The following is a 15,000-nucleotide window of genomic DNA, read 5'->3' on the forward strand; positions in this document are numbered from 1 at the left end:
ATAAACATGTCCTGATGTTGCTCCCGGCACTTTTCCTGAAGCTGCCGGGCTGTGAAGATCATGTCGATCGTGCTCCTGCTCCTGATCGTGCTCCACACACACACACACACACTCACTCACTCTCTCTCACACACACACACACACTCACTCACGCACTCACTCACTCTCTCTCTCTCACACACACACACACTCTCTCTCTCTCTCTCTCTCTCTCTCTCACACACTCACACACACACACACACACACACTCACTCACGCACTCACTCACACTCACTCTCTCTCACACACACACACACACACACACACTCACTCACGCACTCACTCACACTCACTCTCTCACACACACACACACACACACACACACACTCACTCACTCACTCACTCACTCGATATAGTTATATTAATTGTGTGAACGGGTCTTCAAGGCTTGTTATTTGATCAAACCTGTTTTCTCTCTCTCTCTCTCTCTCTCTCTCTCTCAGTCGCGCGATCTGCTCTCTCTCCGTCCACAGTCCCGATCTGCCGTTCTCGGAGGCCGTGCGCGCGGCCGTTGAGGAGTGGAGGAGGATCCCGCCCTTTCAGCGCCAGCAATATCACGTCACTGCCAAGATGTGAGCTAACAGTGATTAACGAATTACACACATCTCTGAGACTGATATGGCTGAGGAGGACTAATAACATGTCTAACATTAATTTGGTTGCACTTTATTTTGATAGTCCACTTTAGACATTCTACTAACTAGCCTAGATAAAGTAACTTTGCAACTACATGTCAACTAAGAGTATTAGTAAGCTGTCTGTAGGCTGTTAGGGTTCGGGTTAGGAGAATAAGTTGACTTGTAGTTGCCAAGTTACTTATAGTCAGTAAAATATTACAACAAAATAGTGTTAGCAGATATTACCAGTCTACTAATACTGTAATGACAGCAGTTGACAGCTGCAAAGTTACTTAGGGTTAGTAGAATGTCTAAAGTGGACTATTGAAATAAAGTGTTACCATTAATTTAATTATACATTGTGTATTAACTTGATGCTATTTGGAGTAGAACATTTGTCATTTTTTAACCCCTTAGCTGCAGAAATGGTGGATAAAGAGCAAATCTCACAATTAGAAAGACAGTCTTTAACCCTCTGGGGCTCTTGGTCATTTCTGACTGGAAAAGTGTACATTTGTTTTTGTTTTTTTATCGGAATGGTACGAAACTTGCTAAAGGTTTTGGCACTTGTTATGTAAACACACGGAAAAAAATCATGGGCATGATTGGAACAGGTTAAATGGTCCTGTATGTAATAGTCACGCTTGAGCTCCTCGCGGTCAGAAACGAGTGTATTGGAAATGAACGGAGACGAGTTTCCTCTAGTGGAAGCGTTTAGAACCACAGCCGAACTGAAAGATCGTTTTTTGAGATATCAAGATCAAATTTGAAACACAACTTTTCTCAAAGTTTTAGAGTAATGCATGTTTTTGAAAATATATATTTCATCAAAAAATTGAAAATCTTTGCACAATTTTCATAACTTTTCATAAAATTCTGTAACTTTTTTTAAGTTCACTTTTTCAAACTTTTTTCACTTCTGCAATAATCTGCCGAGTGTCGTCTTGAAAAAGAGACCAAACTTCAGTCTGTCGCTCTAGATTCAAGATTTACCCACAGTTTAAATACAAAATGTAATTTTCAGGTCTATGCTCAAAAAGTGAATAAATGAATTATAAATACAGCGTAAATATAATGTAGTACATAAAATACCCTAAAAATACAATATATTATTTATATTACATAAAAACATTATCAAACTAAAATATAGTACATTCCTTTCATTGAAATTAAAGAATAAATGTTGGTCACCGACACACGAAGAGCACCAGAGGATTTAAGATGGTTGAAGAGGAGGGTTTAAAAGGTTTTAAGAGGGTTTAAGAGGGTTTAAGAGGGTTTAATAGGTTTTAAGAGGGTTTAAAAGGTTTTAAGAGTAGGGGTGTCCATGGTTAACCGATTAACCGTTAAAAATTGCGTAACCGAGTGAAACATTTTGCTCGGTTAAGTGGCGTCAATGGTGTGCATTGAATTTAGTTGTAATACATTTTTGCACCGCCAGAGACCGCTAGACCAGTTTTCTAATATGAAGCGGGCAAAGAAAGCGCGCGTCCGAGAATGAAGGCTGTGCGCGAGCCAGAAACAAATATAGTCAGTCAGTATCCGCGCCACTGATCGCAGCACAATAATATCTGTCTGCAGAGCCGCAGAGCCACAGCTTTACACCAGCAGTTTTACCCCGCGCATGCGCAGTTTCATCACAACAGTTTTACCCGCAGAGTCCGTTTACCGTTACATTAACCCATACAATTTGTATTATGCATTTCCTAAACATGTACTTGCTAATCAAACACTTTATATGAACAAACTACTAATCTATAAAACACAATCGGTCTTCCGACCTTTTACTGTGTTGATATGCGCGAGGGAGAGAGAGCAATACAGCGCTCGTGTTGTTTGAAGGCGGTGAGAGTGCGCGCGCGCGCGGCCGGGGCTCTCTCACTGTTTGTTCTTATGCGCCCTGTCCACTGATCTAAATAATTAGTTGTTACGACGACTTATTTGTTCCCTCGTTTTAATAAATCGTGGACACGTTGAACTATTTCCCTCCCTCATTTTGATTTAACGTGGCCAAAAACAGTTTGATACTATTAATTAGTGAATGCTAAAGACCTATATTTTGTGAATTGGTGAATATTCAGGTGAATTATTTCGTGGCCACGAATTAATAATAATTATTAAACTGTTTTTCGTCCCTGTGAAGATAGCTCTTCAGTGAAGGCCGACTACAGCTTTTTATTCCTTTTTTTTTTTGTGAATTGGTGAATATTTATCAGTATCAGGTGAATTGTTGTGGCCACGAATTAATAATACCTCAGCACGTTTTACAAGCCCCTTCTCGATCGCAGCGGCAACGAGCACTTTGATCACTTGATTTAAAAAACAAAACATTTCAGCGCTAGATCGCCTAAAAAAAAAAAAAAAAACGAACGAAATGAATGCTCTGCTAGTTAACTGAAGATGTTTTGTTTATTTGTATTGGTATTCATGCCGCGAGATGTTTCAAAAGTGGTGACAATATCGACCTTAGAAAATAGTGGTGGGGACATGTCCCACCCGCAAATTTTGCCTATCTCGGGGTTGCGGCGCGCACACTATGGTTAACCGAGTATTAACCGCTAAGGGCCTCGGTTAACGGTTAATGAAAAACTTGAAAACGTGCAGCCCTATTTAAGAGGTTTAAGAGGTTTTAAGAGGGTTTAAGAAAGTTTTAAGAGGTTTTAAGAGGGTTTAATAGGTTTTAAGAGGGGTTTAAGAGGGTTTAAAAGGTTTTAAGAGGTTTAAGATGTTTTAAGAGGGTTTAAGAGGGTTTTAAGAGGTTTTAAGAGGTTTAAGAGGGTTTAATAGGTTTTAAGAGGTTTTTAAGAGGGTTTAAAAGGTTTTAAGAGGTTTAAGATGTTTTAAGGGGGTTTTAAGAGGGTTTAAGAGGTTTTAAGATGGTTTAAGAGGTTTTAAGAGGTTTAAGAGGGTTTAAGAGGGCTTAAGAGGGTTTAAGAGGGTTTAAGATGGTTTAAGAGGTTTTAAGAGGGTTTAAGAGGGTTTAAGATGGTTTAAGAGGTTTTAAGAGGGTTTTAAGAGGTTTTAAGAGGGTTTAAGAGGGTTTAAGAGGTTTTAGGAATTTACTGATGTCGGGAATTGGAGTTTTTTATTTATACTCCTGTAGGTTCATTGAGTTGGAAGAACAGAACAAGAGCACCCACAGAGCCAATGAGCATCAATCGATTCCCAAAGGTCAGGATTTATAATGGCTCACAATTCATGTTTTATTTACGCTGACTGATAAAACATTATAACCTAAACTTCATCTATGACTGAGTTAAATAGTAAACAATGAACCTCGTCACTTGCGCAGGTAACGTGAAGAAGGCAAGAAAACGATCTAAAAAGGCGCGGCCGGTTGAAGATCTCGCCGAGAGCGCGCTGGCAGAATACTCACAGATCATGGACGCTCTGGGGTCAAAGGTCAGCGATGGGTCAGAGGTCACCGCAGCCGACGAGGAGGACATGTGTGCACAGTACTTCAACCAGCTGTTAAACCACTGCGAATTTACCAACGAGGTCAATCAAACCCTATGAATTCACATTCAAAAGCCTCTCTAAATGATCTAAACCAGTGTTGGGGAAAGTTACTTTGAAAGGCAATGCATTACAGTATTGCGTTACTCACTGAAATAGTAACTAATTAGTTACTATTACTAATTACTAATTAGTATTAGTAACTAATTAGTTACTTTTTTTTACGTTACATTACTTTTGCGTTACTTTTTTTTCACCTGGGCTGGGCTTGTTTTTTTATAACAAAAAAGTAATATTTTTGGGCAAATGTAAAGACCCTTTCACACCAAAAGTGAAATAATAATCCTCAGGCTGAAGGAAATGCAGATTCACTCCTGTACAGTAGAGGGCGCCGCTCAAACAAACCTTTCAGCTGCTGCTGTTCTGGATAACAGAAGAAGAGATGCAAGAGAAGAAACTTTAACACTTCTAAATCTATACTCATTTTTTGCTTATGGTTTAAATGAATAATCGAAGGTCAGAAGCAATACATTGGTCAATAAAGTGAGATTTATTTAAAGTCGGCATGAAACGGAAGTTGAGATTGTAATTTTTTCCTTGTTGTGACGTATATCCGAATGAAACGGCTTCTGAAATTAGAAAAAAAATGTAGGGCGGGGCTTGATTTCGTCCTTCGGGAATTGATTGGATCGTTGGAGGTTGGGCGTTGCAAACAAAATGGAGGCAGATTTGAATGCCAGTTTACATTCAGTTGTGGAGGATTTCTCTCCACCGGACTTCCCACCGTTACCCTCCCATGAAGGATTTTTTATTTTATTTTATTATTCCTGCGAACCAAGATGAGTCAAGTCAAGTTATCACCTTATTAGACATTCTCTGTTATCAGTCAAGTTCACCCTCGAGAGCATCTCGATAGCCGCACCCTCATCGGCTCTGGCCGCACCCTTTCGCCATGGCACGTGACCGAAAGAGAAGAGAGGTCGTTTCGAGGGGGGGGGGAAGGGTAATGTATTTGATTAAAGATTATAAGGGTACATGAATTTAAAAAAAATAATGAAGTGCACAGATAAATCATTTATAATAAACACTACAATATTACATATAAAAAGAAGATTTGTCAAATTTGATTTCATGCCGACTTTAACATAGGCTATTTAGTTATTGGAGGTTTTCATAAGTATTCTGATTCTGCATTTCACTGATTTTATTCATTTTGAGGAATACTGAATGTTTTTGTGCGAGTGAGATGAGTAAATGCTCACATTTGATTTGTCTCAACATGGGGACAGGACAGCTGTCAGTCAATAAATGGGAAAACAAAGTAACTTGCGTTACTTATTTGACAAAGTAACTCAGATATTTTGTTGTAAATTTTAAAAGTAATGCGTTACTTTACTAGTTTCTTGAAAAAGTAATCTGATTACGTGACTCAAGTTACTTGTAATGAGTTTCCCCCAACACTGATCAAACCTAATCTAAATCTGTCTTAATCTATAAGAGTCGGCGTTCTCATTTTAAAGTGTGTTTTCTCTCCTTCAGGCTGGTTTCGACATGGACTACATCACCTCTCTTCTCTCCGAAGATCACAACCTCACTGATGTCCTTAAGGAAAATTCCCAGGATTTGTTTTCCAGCGGCATTACCAAGCCAGTCGCCGGATGCTCCCATTGGACTCCACAACATGACTTCAGCCAGTATAATGGGTCAAATCTTCAAGATCACATGACGCAGAAATCATTTTGGATTTCCACACCAACTGGGATGGAAAATGGCGGCCAGAACGCATCTCAAACATTAAGTTCCCAAGGCGTCCAGGTCCAAGAAACGATTCATTCGGCTTTCCAAGACTTTGGTCCATCTGGAAACTCTTCAGGAGTAAAAAGCGAGACTTTGTACGACCCCGCTGAACTTGAAACGACCGTCCAATCCGAGTGCTTCAGTCTTCAAAACTACAAATCCCATCATGCATCATTTACGCAGTCCATAAAACATTCAAAAACCCCTGCGAATGGTGGAGTTGAGCATGATGGAGAGGATAACTTGGTGGCCAGACAAAAAACAGAGGCAATTGGAAGCACAATGGAAAAGAGAAACATGGATACGGACATTCCCAACGATTCTCAGCAGGGAATGATAAATAATACAGTGACAACACAGAAAAACATAAAGGAGACGTCCGAGGAAAAGAATGTAAACCGGAACAAAAAACAGAAGAGACGACGTAGAAAGCGGAAGCAGGAAAAGATCACGGCGCTCGACGAGAGAACGACCAACGATAAAAGGCCGAACACAGCTGAAAACCAAAGGAACAGAAAGACTCAGGACGGTCAACGAAGATCAGCAACCAAACATGGAGCGAAAGAAACTGATGTATTCAAAACAATCACCGAAAAAGAGCAATTACGGCAACGTACGGATCTCAGATCTCGTGTAGAGAGTCGACGAACGCCGCAAGCAGAAAGAAGCGATGGAAAAGAGCGGCAAAAATGGGCCATTGGCGAGAACGGAGATGGTTTTCTGATCGCACGAGACGAGACCAAAACCCACTCATACCCCGAACGAAGACGCTTGAGAAGGTCCAAGGTGGAGGAATGTAACGAAAAACCCACTTAAGGCATAATAAACATAAATGAACCACAGGGAACATCATGTCTTTATTTAAACTCCTCCCCCTGTGGTGAAAATCAAGCTTGTAATGTTGTTTATGGCTATGTGGTGTGTTTAATGTGCTTTAAGACAAACCATGTGTAAATTCATAAGTCGACACCATTGCTGAGTATTTCCTCCTTAAAACTGCAGTGAACAAAAGACTTTTTGAAATTGCTAGTGTTCCTGACGTCACAAACTACCTTAACCAATCAGATCAACGTGCCGGCGGGCTTCAGCATATCATTAACAGCATTCTAGTAGGGGAGTTTCCAGAGATTCCTGGTTATCCCGGTGTATTTTTATGTTGATATGAAAAATCGGGTAGATTTAGCGATTTAGCAGGTGTATGATGGATATGATGAACTATATGCCTTTCTACAGTGACGTTCTGAGTTGTTCAAAGTGTTTCTGACGATTGTTCGAGATTGTTAAAAGGCAGCTGACTCTGAGATGCGAACAGGAACAAGGTTTGTGCAACATTAGCAGTTTGATAACATTATTAACTGTTTGATAACATAGTCAAGTAAAAGGCTAATCATATTAATTACCGTCATGGGCGAGGCTAGAAGAGGCACCCCTAAAAAGGAGCTTAGCACCCCTAAAACTTGGAGTAAGAAATGTTGTTATTCTAAAATATATATATTTTGTCTTTGACAAGGTTAAATAATGTTCTTCATCTTCAGTCGGCAGCAGCGCCAAGCAGAGCGCAGGTCAGAAACAGAGGCGCGCGTGTGTGTGTGTGTTTGTTCATCTGAGCCTCATTGGTCTTTCACTTCTCGTCAGTGTCAGAATATTTGAGATGACCAATCAAATCAAAGTAGGCGGGCTTTATGTTCACAGAAGCTGCTGAGCGCGAATTTTACATGGAATTTTAGCAGCACGACTGACGCTTCAGTTTACGGTCAAGTGCGAGTTAAGATGTAAGTAGCCTAGCTAAACTAAACATTTTATATTTGACAGTTTTTTAGGTCATAAATGTTAAACGAATGACAAAAATAATTAGAAAACTAATAAACTTTTGTCTAATTTCACCATTTTGAGCTGAAAATACTCCTATATAACGTGTAATTATGTCATTGTGAGGGGACAAGAAACATTAACAAAGCCGTTTTCATAGGCACAAGATTAATAATGCATGTGTACATGTTGAGAATTAATATAATACAATTTGTAGCCTTTGTAGTGATGGAGATGAGGAGAGAGCAGGTTTTAAATCTATTTCTTATCCTTTTTTGGCCTTCAAACGTCTTGAAATGCACATATCAGAGAAATAAAAATGTTTAACCCAATAACAACCTCAAATTTATGACCTCTTTGATTATAAAGCCCTGTCTACGGCCATGTATTAGGCCTAGATCAGTAATGAATGTCTACATATTGTGAATGAATTTAATAAACCTGGTAGCTTTGTCTGAGAAAATTATTCATAAATCAACCTGAAATCAGTTGACCCTATGTTTACTTTCTTCACTGACAGACAAAAATGAAAAGCCTTTATCAGTCAAAGCTCAGCTTTAGGAGGGGAAAAGACAGAGCAAGAGAAAAAAAAAGAGAAAAAAAGTGTGATGCTGATGAAGTGTGGAAAATAAACAGCTGCCGGTACATGGTTTTAAAGCTGTTGTTATCCAATTTTTTTGGCCTTCAAAACATCTTAAAATGCACATATGTAGATCAGAGAAATCAAAATTTTCTCGGGGGAGCATGCCCCCGAACCCCCCTAAATACCTTGCATTTGGTACCTCATGTGATTATAAGACCCTGCCATATGCATGTTACTGGATGAATCAATGAAACTAGTTAATAATGCGCATTAGACCATAAACTAACTTTTTTTTTTTTTTTTTAAATCATACCCTCATTGGGGGCTGAGCCACCCTAAAATGAAAATCCTAGAATCGCCCCTGATTACCGTTATGTGTCCGAAGTTGTAAAGAGCGATAACTTTGGGCAGCGTTTACTTAAGTGTGTCGGCCGCCGAGTGAATCTGAGCTGACGTGAGTGGGGGCGGGGCTAATTTGCATATTCATGAATAATAAATAAGGTGACGGTGTCGAGTAACATTCAAGCTATTTTAAGGCATGGAGATTTCGTCTTTTATGGTGATCAAAGATGAGTTTTAAGGGATAAAATGATTGACTACAGGGAGACTTTAAAATTTTAATATATTAAAGTGAACATTAAAATAATATGACGTCAGCAGAAATCTGATGGTTTTTCCAATATAAGAAACTTAAAAAGACAAACTATAAATACACACAGTGTAAGGTTAGAAAAACAGGACAAGAGTAGAAGAGTCGACGATCAAACCACCAACACTCGTTCAAAACGACAAACACGTTCGACAAGTTTCGAATAAAGACAGGAAACATCACGTCTTCATTTAAGATTTTAATATAATAAAGTATAAAATAATGACATATCAGCAGAAGTCTTTGACATTACAAATGCGTTTGGTTTTTCCAACTTACAGTTTAAAATGACAAAAATATACACTTTTAAATACACATACAGATCCTTCAAGCATAATAATTTATAAAATATATATAGGTACTTGTTCCATGGCACATTCATTTAGTGTTATAGTCTCACAGTGTCAATCCCAGCGCCCAGATAGACATGAAAACAGCACAGACTAATCAGAAATCACTCGCACACATGTAAACATAATCCTTTCACACACAGCCACATATCTCACACAGTTATTGCACATGCAGTGGGACGATCTTTCCAGTATTGCGACATTGCTACCGACCGAGCGACGCTCCTCAGTCTGACTTCCTATTGGTCGACCCGTAGCGGTTATAAATCCCGTTGCTGCAGTTGAGCTTCCCATTGGGAATGCCATTGTGATTTCCGTCAGCGAGCCCATTGGAATGGAGATACTCTGTGAAGACTTTCCGATAAACTGGATGCGTCATCAATAAGTCCCGCAGAGAAGCTTTAGGAGACGAACACAAAACCAGTTAGCGTTCGATATTAAAATACCATCGTTATCATCTTAGCTGAATAAACATTAGGCTGCATTAGAGAAGTACTGGGTTTCATCTGTATTGGGCGCATCTTTCTGCTAACTCGAATTGTTTCTATGTGGTGTTTTTAATATGCTTTAATAAGACAAACCATGTGTAAGTTCATAAGTCGACAGCATTGCTGAGTATTTCCTCCTTAAAACTGCAGTGAACCAAAGACAGTCTCAAAAACACGCTTTGAAATCGCTGGTGTTTCTGACGTCACAAACTACCTTGTAACCAATCAGATCAACGTGTGATCGTCAACCAGTGGATCTCTGAGCTGAGTGAGTGAGTGGAGGCGGGGCTCATTTGCATATTCATAGAACCGCGAATACTAAATGAGGCAAGGGTGTCGAGTTACATTCAAGATATTTTAAGGCATGGAGTTTTTTTTTTTTTTCAAGGAAAAAACATTTAAATATGTCATTTTGGTGATTAAAGATGAGTTTTAAGGGATAAAATTATTGACAATAAATCTTACTAAGATGTGATTGTATAGATATGTACATCATAGACCAAGGTCAACACATTTAGACAGGTTGTAAACTCTGTTTTGTGGTTTCCAAAAAAGCATTCGTTTATAAGCTAGACTGTCCCATTTTACAATGAAGGTTTTTTACCCTCAGTCGGTCGCCCCCTGGTGGTCAGCGCTGAGAACATCTCTCCTATATCGTACTGCGGGATGCCCACCAGCGCCCCCATCAGGCCGGACAGGTCGTCTGCGCTCAGGAACCCATCCTGGTCCGTGTCGAACCACTGCGAACAGACGCCAAATCAGGATTCAAACTCTTGAGGAATGCGTTACATTGAGAAACTTTACCGGCCATAACTATTTTTCACATGATTTAATTGAAAACAGACAGAATGAATTGGGGGGGGGGGGGGGATAATATATTAGAATAATATATTTTAATTGCATGAATATAACCCAAAAATCATATTGAGATTATTTTTCCATATATTGTTTTTAGGGATGCACAATATATCGGCACCGTATCGGTATCGACCGATATATGTTCATTTTTAATGGCATCGTTATCGGTCTGATTGGCCGATACATTAAAGCTGATAAATAATGTATTATTTCCTCACTTCACATGATGGTTTTGAATCGCTTGAAATATGATTGGAATCACTTAAAAAAGGATAATTAACAAAAATAGAGAAGTAAAGTAGTGCAAGTCTGTCATATCGGCTGCATACAAATGTAATGAGAACATTATAATTGTGGATTTTAATGGTGAGAACTTTTGTTTTTGTAATCAAGCTTTTAAAAATTATAAAATATGGATTTAGATTTATCGGCCAATATATCGGTTTTCAGCTTTCGGATATAAAGAATTATCGCTATTGGCCAAAATGCTCATATCGGTGAATCCCTAATTTTTTTAATTAAATCTCTTTCCACTGTTGTTTTTATGGGACAATAAAATGGAGCAATTATCAGATAAAACCGCAAATAAGCTAAATTATATTGCAGTTATATTACATTATAAATAACTAAATATATAAATAATGTACATTTTCACAGAATTAAAGTAAATCATTTTGGGCCTATTTTTATTAAAAATTGTATTATATGGTTTTGCATCGTGACAGGATTAATTTTTTTTTTTTTAGGTTTTTATTAGTAAGCAATTTTATGAAACAAATCAATAAAGAAATATATTTTTATTGAAACTGATATTATTGAACTGTAAAAAAACAACATTTTTAATAATAATAATTATTTCATTTTACAATACTAAATTTTATATTAGTATAAATTATATAATAATTACTGTCTTCATCATTTATTTGCTTTCAAAACATTAAACCATAAAGCTTTTATTTCTGCAGCGAGACCTTCTCGTTTTTTTGTGAATAGATTTATAAATGATTCTCATTATAAAAGTGTGACGATGTTGGTCTTCGTCAAGCGTTATAAGCCACTTTTCTACTCTCGCCGGAGAGCGTTCCTGCTGTCAGTGTTTCCCAGCTCTTCTATAACCTCAGCCAGAACAAACAGCTTGCGTAATACCAGTTTATGACGCGACACACCCATGAACACACACTCACCGTGAACGCCGTGTGTATGAGAGACTCCAGACTCCTGAAGCCAGACACGGCCGACACACTCAGACAAACCTGCCTCATGTCCACCGTATCATCCTGCAAACACACACATACACACCTCATCATCTGTATGTTGCTTTGTATAAGAGCGAATCTCTCACACACACACACACACACACACACACACCCCATTACCTTTGAGTAAAGCGAGCAGATCTTCACTGCCGTCTTTCTGTCCTTGAGCCCCAAAATAGAGGTCAGGTGATCGGCTGTTACCATGGCGCTCTGGCCTGAGTGACAGCTGTCAATCATGGCGTTCATCACGGTCTCCACTCGAGCGTTCGTGAGACTGCAGAAGAGGAGATGAAAGAGTGTGAGACAAACGGGTGGACAGATACTGAACACACACACTCTCTCACACACACACACACACACACTCATACACTCACTCTCTCACACACTCTCTCTCTCTCACAAACTCTCTCTTTCGCTCTCTCTCTCTCTCTCTCTCTCTCTCTCACACACACACACACTCTCTCTCAAACACACACACACTCTCTCACACACACACACACACACACACACACTCACTCACTCTCTCTCTCTCACACACACACACACACACACACTCTTTATCTCTCTCTCTCTCTCTCTCTCACACACACACACACACACACTCTTTATCTCTCTCTCTCACACACACACACACACACACACACACACACACACACACACACACACACACACACACACTCACACTCACTCTTCCTCTCTCTCACACACACACACACACACACACACACTCACATTTACACTCTCTCACACACACTCTCTTTATCTCGCTCTCTCTCACACACACACACACACACACACACACACACACACACACTCACACTTACACTCTCTCACACACACTCTCTTTATCTCTCTCTCTCTCACACTCACTCACACACACACACACACACACCCGTGTTTATGGAGCAGTTGGAGTGTGTCCTGAGCCGGAGGTTCCAGTGGAAGCGAAAGGTTTCCGAGCTTTTTAACAGGAAAGCGTCCCTCCATCACATAATCCGTGGCGGGAACACCGAGAGCTCTGGGAACATCACAACACCAGTATTACAGGTCAAATACAGCGGACACTATTAACGCACACTAATTTGTCTAATTCATCTTGAACTTGAATTAACCAGGTCGAATACGGGGTTGTTATTGTTAAAATAAACTAAAACTGTCCAAAAATAAACTACTCAAAACAATTTTAGTTAGTTGAAATAAAGCTGAAATAAAATTAAATATCACTAGATGAAAAACTTAAAATGTTGCTGTGGCAACAAACTGAACTAAAATAAGTTGAAGTTGAAGATTACATTTAAAAGAAAAGATATATTGGTATAAAAACAAAATCTCAAAATATTAATAAATACTATAGTAGTAGAGTATAAATAATACTAAAATAACACCAGTCATATTTTAATATAATTGAGACACTACTAACATGTACAGACTTCCAGCTGTTAGCACTGAACAGATCAAACTAAAGGATCTGAAATAGCTCAACACAACAAATGTTTCAAGTGGTTTCCCCAAATTCAACTGGAAGTATTCCTGGAGTTCAGGCATGTGTTTAGCGCAGGTTTGTTTGATGCGTTGACGTAATTTCCACTGAAACAGGAAGAGGCGGGACATATTGAATGGCTCCTCCCCCTTTTCAAATAGCCAATAGCGTTTAGTTCACCTCACAGACTGCGAGTCGTACTCGACAGCACCATGGAAGCGAATCTGAGCGCTGACGACACGTCGGATTCAATAGTAGACGAGTGAATAAATTCTAAACCATTTAATTCTTAACCAACGTACAGTTGGACAACGGAATATAACTCGAGCATTTGAGCAACCGAACACACATCTCAAACACACATCTCAAACACACATTGCTCTGTGTGTGTCAACGCTCGCTTCGGCCAAGTGGAGTTTATAGCAGAGGGGGCGGAGCTTTAGATTCTAGAGAGCATTTGATTGGACAGAAGATGTGATGAGAAGCTGATGTCCGCAGTGACGTCATAAAAATCTGTGATCCATTCCAGCGGAAGTGAGAGACTGTGATTTTAAAAGCTTATATCTCCAAAACGTGAATTTTGTCATAGTTTTGGAACACACCAGCTCGTTCATAACCTTGAGGCTACCATAGTCATACTAAAAGCTTAAAACTTACATTTTGATTTCAGGGGGCCTTTAACTTTGACCTTTGCTCCCAGCGGTGTCTCTGGGAACATTTAGTGCCTAACTTTTTGTATCCTGTTCCTTGTTTGTGAAGGGCGATGATGTCTGTTCTTAACTTTTTGGACCATTCTTTTGACTTATATTTCATATTTCTAACTTGCAGTCATATGTGACACTCAATAAACCTCGCCAGTTCAGGTATGTCATGTGTTCTAGCTCAAGCACACCTGGTGCAGCTAATGAAGCCCTTGATTAACGAGGCAACACCTGATCTGCAGATCTTAATTTTGAGAGTCATTAAAAGTTGCATTTTCAATTGAAACATTTGTTGTGTTGAGCTATTTCTATTACTTTTGTTTGATTTGTTCATTGCAAACAGCTGGAAGTCTGTACATTTTGCCAATAAACCTGATTTGCAACTGTATATGGTTCCACTCGTGACTTTTGTGACTCACTTGGCCATGAGTTTCTGTACATTCTCAGCATATAAGTCCGGGTTTTCCTTCTCCTCCTGTGACGGCGTGTAGACGGGCAGGAACTAGAACCAGTCAGAGCAGAGAAGGATTACTGAGTGAGATTCTATTGGTCACAGCTGTAACAATGCTGGACGTGATTGGCTCTCGATCGTGTCAATCAAATGAAGTCCACCCACCTCCACGGTAACGCTGGTGTAGATCTGAGAGGTGGTGTGCCAGAGAGCGCCGAGCCTGAGGAGACGAAACCAGTCAAAACCAGGACCATCAGAACAACAGAGACACAAACTGATCTCAAGACTATTCATACACAAAGTCTAACTGTATTTACTTAAAACCCTCTGGGCTTCTTCGTCCGAAAACGGGCGAAAACTTGAACGTTTCGAATTGTTTAATTTTTTTGCTTCATCGGATGGGGGTGAAACTTGGTGACTTTTCTTTTATTACCTAAATGAACACACAAAAAATCAAGGAGATGAT

General features: G+C 39.3%; 2 protein-coding genes across 3 annotated transcripts in view; one reads left to right on the forward strand and one right to left on the reverse strand.

The window, feature by feature from the left end:
- The window catches only part of LOC308687147 (uncharacterized protein), a 10,527-nt gene extending 3,773 nt beyond the window's left edge, over nucleotides 1-6,754 (forward strand). The window contains exons 3-6 of one of the 2 annotated variants that reach the window (XM_081359417.1): nucleotides 483-611; nucleotides 3,760-3,827; nucleotides 3,949-4,154; nucleotides 5,652-6,754. In XM_081359417.1, the coding sequence (XP_081215543.1) occupies nucleotides 483-611; nucleotides 3,760-3,827; nucleotides 3,949-4,154; nucleotides 5,652-6,725 (1,477 nt within the window). In that variant the 3' untranslated portion in view covers nucleotides 6,726-6,754. The remainder of the gene's footprint in view (nucleotides 1-482; nucleotides 612-3,759; nucleotides 3,828-3,948; nucleotides 4,155-5,651) is intronic. The other variant, XM_081359418.1, reaches the window with a different exon arrangement.
- Nucleotides 6,755-9,138: 2,384 nt separating this feature from the next.
- Nucleotides 9,139-15,000, reverse strand: part of lpcat4 (lysophosphatidylcholine acyltransferase 4) — a 21,889-nt gene continuing 16,027 nt past the window's right edge. Inside the window, exons 7-13 of the mRNA XM_081355834.1 lie at nucleotides 14,700-14,754; nucleotides 14,503-14,585; nucleotides 12,795-12,920; nucleotides 12,023-12,176; nucleotides 11,831-11,923; nucleotides 10,393-10,528; nucleotides 9,139-9,699 (exon numbers count right to left, since the gene is read on the reverse strand). Of these exons, the coding sequence (XP_081211960.1) occupies nucleotides 9,527-9,699; nucleotides 10,393-10,528; nucleotides 11,831-11,923; nucleotides 12,023-12,176; nucleotides 12,795-12,920; nucleotides 14,503-14,585; nucleotides 14,700-14,754 (820 nt within the window). The 3' untranslated portion in view covers nucleotides 9,139-9,526. The remainder of the gene's footprint in view (nucleotides 9,700-10,392; nucleotides 10,529-11,830; nucleotides 11,924-12,022; nucleotides 12,177-12,794; nucleotides 12,921-14,502; nucleotides 14,586-14,699; nucleotides 14,755-15,000) is intronic.

This window comes from Scardinius erythrophthalmus (assembly GCF_964197995.2).
Source record: "Scardinius erythrophthalmus genome assembly, chromosome: 2".
Lineage (NCBI taxonomy): Eukaryota > Metazoa > Chordata > Actinopteri > Cypriniformes > Leuciscidae > Scardinius > Scardinius erythrophthalmus.